At 36.4% G+C, this 3,814-nt stretch overlaps 1 protein-coding gene across 1 annotated transcript in view; it reads right to left on the bottom strand.

Annotated features, from left to right (window-relative positions):
* The window catches only part of PAXIP1 (PAX interacting (with transcription-activation domain) protein 1), a gene marked incomplete at both ends in the record, with an annotated part of 30,051 nt that extends 28,636 nt beyond the window's left edge, over window positions 1–1,415 (bottom strand). Inside the window, one exon of the mRNA XM_009709897.1 lies at window positions 1,281–1,415. Within this exon, the coding sequence (XP_009708199.1) occupies window positions 1,281–1,415 (135 nt within the window). The remainder of the gene's footprint in view (window positions 1–1,280) is intronic.
* Between the last annotated feature and the right edge of the window lie 2,399 nt (window positions 1,416–3,814).

Below are 3,814 nucleotides of genomic sequence, written 5' to 3'. Positions count from 1 at the left end.
TCTTTCCCTTAGAAGAAGGCATACAAAAAAAGAACTAAAAACATTTAATGCGTAACACCTCAGTCTTCTGGGGGGAAAAAAAAAAAAGCAAGTAGATTTTCCTCCCTCACGTTTTTCTCTTCCTTATTCTCTGTAACAAGCTACTTTTGCCTCCAACTTCCATTCCCTTAATACTTAATCTAATCTTCTTGATTACAGATCATGCTGTGATGTTTTCAGGTCAAACTAAGTGACATTACTGAAAGACTTTTTTTCATTTGGCAAATGAAGAAGTTTACCTAGAAGCAGGTGTAAAGAAAATTAAATTATTTAAGTAAATAGCATTAGAAAGCAGAAAGCACTGTTACAATGCTGATGTCCCTCCTTCACAAGAGAATGACAGCAGACTTCTTGTTTACAACATTAAAATTATGCCACAGAACACTTCAGAAAAAGGAACTAAAAATTGATCAGCACACCCACTATAACCATAACAACTTTAGCTAAGCACCTTTTATTTTTTTGGAATTAATTCATACTTCTACACTGTCAGGTGAACTCTCATGACATAAGCTATCGAAGTTCTCTATTGCCACCAGCAACTATATGGAAAAAATAAACCAAAGTCATGAAATACTAGTGTTTTTTATTCTAATCACTCTCATGACTTGCAGAGTGACAAGTTCACATTTCCAAACATGAAGCCCAGAATCTTTCACTGGAAAATAATCCAGTATTGCAAGACAGTAACAAAATACCAGTAATTCCAGTATCAGTAATGGGAAAAAAAAAAAACAACTTTAAAATCAAGAGAAAAAAAAGTCTATTTTTCTACAAGTTCCTATTGTTTAAAATTAGCATAGTACACATATGCAGAATCAACAAAATCATTTTGTACCTTGCCAATTACATGTGTTTAAAAAAACCCTCACCAGTCTACTACTTATTCTAAACTGAGGTTTTCCAGTGCCAGAAGCTTGTAAGAACCTTCCCATCAGAAACATTTCTAAAGCACAGCTAATAGGACACCATCTCACAGATGACTGAAGGAAGAATCTGGAAAAAAACAAAACAGAAACCAAAAAAAGAACCAAACCACTGACAGATATAGAGCAACAACAGAAAGGAGATAACACAATTGTAATAGAAGTCTATCAGTCAGGATAAAAGTTTGTGTAACAAGAATAAAAGATTTTTAAAGATATGTTTCATTTGGTCATCATCCAAACATGAATATTTTCTGTTATAATAATGAAGTACTCATGTCAGTACTTTGACAATGTCATGGATTAGTCATTCACCTTTACCACAGGGAGATCAAAAACTTCACGAGATTCTCCAACTTCTGGATTGTCCCCATCTTCTGAAATAATATGCGAAGCCAGTGCATTGTAAGAAACTTCTTTTGCTTTCCCAGCTTTCAGAAGTTGAATAACCTAAAGCCAAAAAAGAATAGGGAGAAGTAAACAATTTTAAGCACCTTTTATTTGAGAAAAACATCAATGCAAGAACACACTAACACAAGAGCAATTAATATGACCTTCTCTCTTGATTGTCCTCCTCTAAGTGGCTAGCGCTCTTCTTGCAGTTGCCAAATGCACCCCCTTTAAAACCCGACTGCCAATGATTTACACCCCTGCCACATTTTAATCATTCAAGTTGAAGATTTGCTTTTCAAAATAATTAAGGCTGAGGCAGAAATCTGGAAAATGACAATTTTTTTCAAAAATACATATTCCTCAAAAAATATCTCAAAACAATTTTTTCTCAGACAGAGTAAGAAAATCCTTCTTCTCAGTGTTTGTTTTGCATATGGCAGCTTTGGAAGTGTTTGAATATACTTTAAAAGAAGAGCTTTAAGTTTAAAAAAATGTAACCCAAAGGTAACATCATAACTGTACACTGCAGTCTTCATAGGAATTCTTCCAGATTTGGCCAGTTATTTACTTGGATAGAGGAAAAAAAGTGTTCATGCATTTTGTGTAAACGTTCATTAAACAGCTAAGAAAAGAATTCCACCTTCACCAAACACATTTGGTTCCAATATTTCTAGATCCAATCAAGATACCTCATCCCAGAGCATATGAGTAAGTTTGAGAAGCCATGCAGCTGCTCCAAAACAGTGCAGCCAGACAGAAGAACGGAGGAAAGCACATGTCTAATACCCCCTTGGTATGAGAAGGATCTGCAAGTAAAAAAAAGTTGTAAGCACTGCCTTGAGAAGGGAAAACATTCTAATGAAGAGCTGACGTATTGGGAAAAGAAGTCATGGGGGACTAAGTGATTTAGAGAAATTAGGAAGAAAAAAAAAAAAGTAGAAGGACATATGCCCCCTAAGTTACTACCTTAAATAGCTGGTATTTAAATGTGTCACTCCATCGCTATGCCCTCAGAAAATGCAAAAGACCTCACAACTCACAAAGCACATCTTACTCTTATTTTTGCAAGGCCCATATAGAAGATGTTGGTTTAAGAGTTCAGCATTCTCTTAGCTCAGTTGTAGAGACCTGTGTGATGAATCCACTCTTGTCTCCCAAAAACAGGACTCCGTTTTATTTGAATAAAAGTAACAGAAAAGCTAGTGGGCTGTAGAGAGGACGAAGAGAAAAATGTTTTAAAGCAGTAAGGTCTAGACTTCAAACGTTAAAAATGCTAATTAAGATGATTCTTTCCTTTTTCCTTTTATTATTCAGAAATAAATAGAGTTTCACTTCATAACAATTTTGCAGAACCACACTGGTACGATTTTCATCCTCCAAAACCTGCTGGGGACACTCCCTTCATAACAGTACGCTCTCCCCATAACAGTGAACAAGCAGAGAGCAAGGCACTGAATTCATCAAACAAAATATTAAGTAATTGGTTCTCAGGCAATTATTGCCTGCCCTGTACACTAAAGAGGACAGAGAGGGCACTGAAAAAGCCACTCTTTCAAAGCGTGGTGTTGGGTTATTACAAAGCTTCTATGCTAAGCAGAAAAATAATGATGGAAAAATCGCCACTCAGTGAGGAGAAAATTTCAGAATTCCCTGACTGAAGTACTTGACTTTAAAACCCCATTTTTTAAAAAAAAATCAACTTTTTTCTTCAGTGGATGAATATGTGATATTATCAAACTACAAAAGAATTACTCCAATAACCAAGAAAACTGATCATGAGCTTGCTGTTCTTGCCACCACACAGTCAGGAACAGGAGAGAATGTTTCCATTTTACACACCAATCTCCTAAATCATGGAATACCTTCCTGCATGAAATGCAGCTAACCGCAAGGTAACACAAAAGGCTATAATTCCACTCGGAAAAGCTAAATCAAAATAAAGCACTTTTGAAAATAGTAGATTTTAAAAATAGCCCCACCACACAAGCTCTACGTATCACACAGCTCTTGCCCCACTCAATTGTTTAAGGGAAGAATAAAAACAGGAGTGAATGTAATGAAAACCATGCACCCAAATCTGACAGATAACGTGAGAAAGAAGTTATAACTGATGAGCTAGAAGTATGAGAGAATGAAGTACCAAGTATATGGGAGAATGAAGAACAGCCCACTGTAGGAGAAGATCAGGTTCAAGACCATCTAGGGAACCTGAAGGTGCACAAGTCCATGGGACCTGATGAGATGCATCCATGGGTCCTGAGGGAACTGGTGGATGAAGTGGCTCAGACACTGTCCATCATATTTGAGAAGTCATGGTAGTTTGGGGAAGTTCCCAAAAAAGGAGAAAGATAACCCCCATTTTTAAAAAGGGGAGAAAGAAAAACCTGGCACTGTCCATCATATTTGAGAAGTCATGGTAGTTTGGGGAAGTTCCCAAAAAAGGAGAAAGATAACCC

The sequence above is a fragment of the Cariama cristata genome, unplaced genomic scaffold, assembly GCF_000690535.1.
Source record: "Cariama cristata isolate BGI_N322 unplaced genomic scaffold, ASM69053v1 scaffold18591, whole genome shotgun sequence".
In the NCBI taxonomy this organism is placed as follows: Eukaryota; Metazoa; Chordata; class Aves; order Cariamiformes; family Cariamidae; genus Cariama; species Cariama cristata.
The sequence above is the reverse complement of the archived record's forward strand: the minus strand, read 5'-3'. Positions and strand labels throughout refer to the sequence as shown.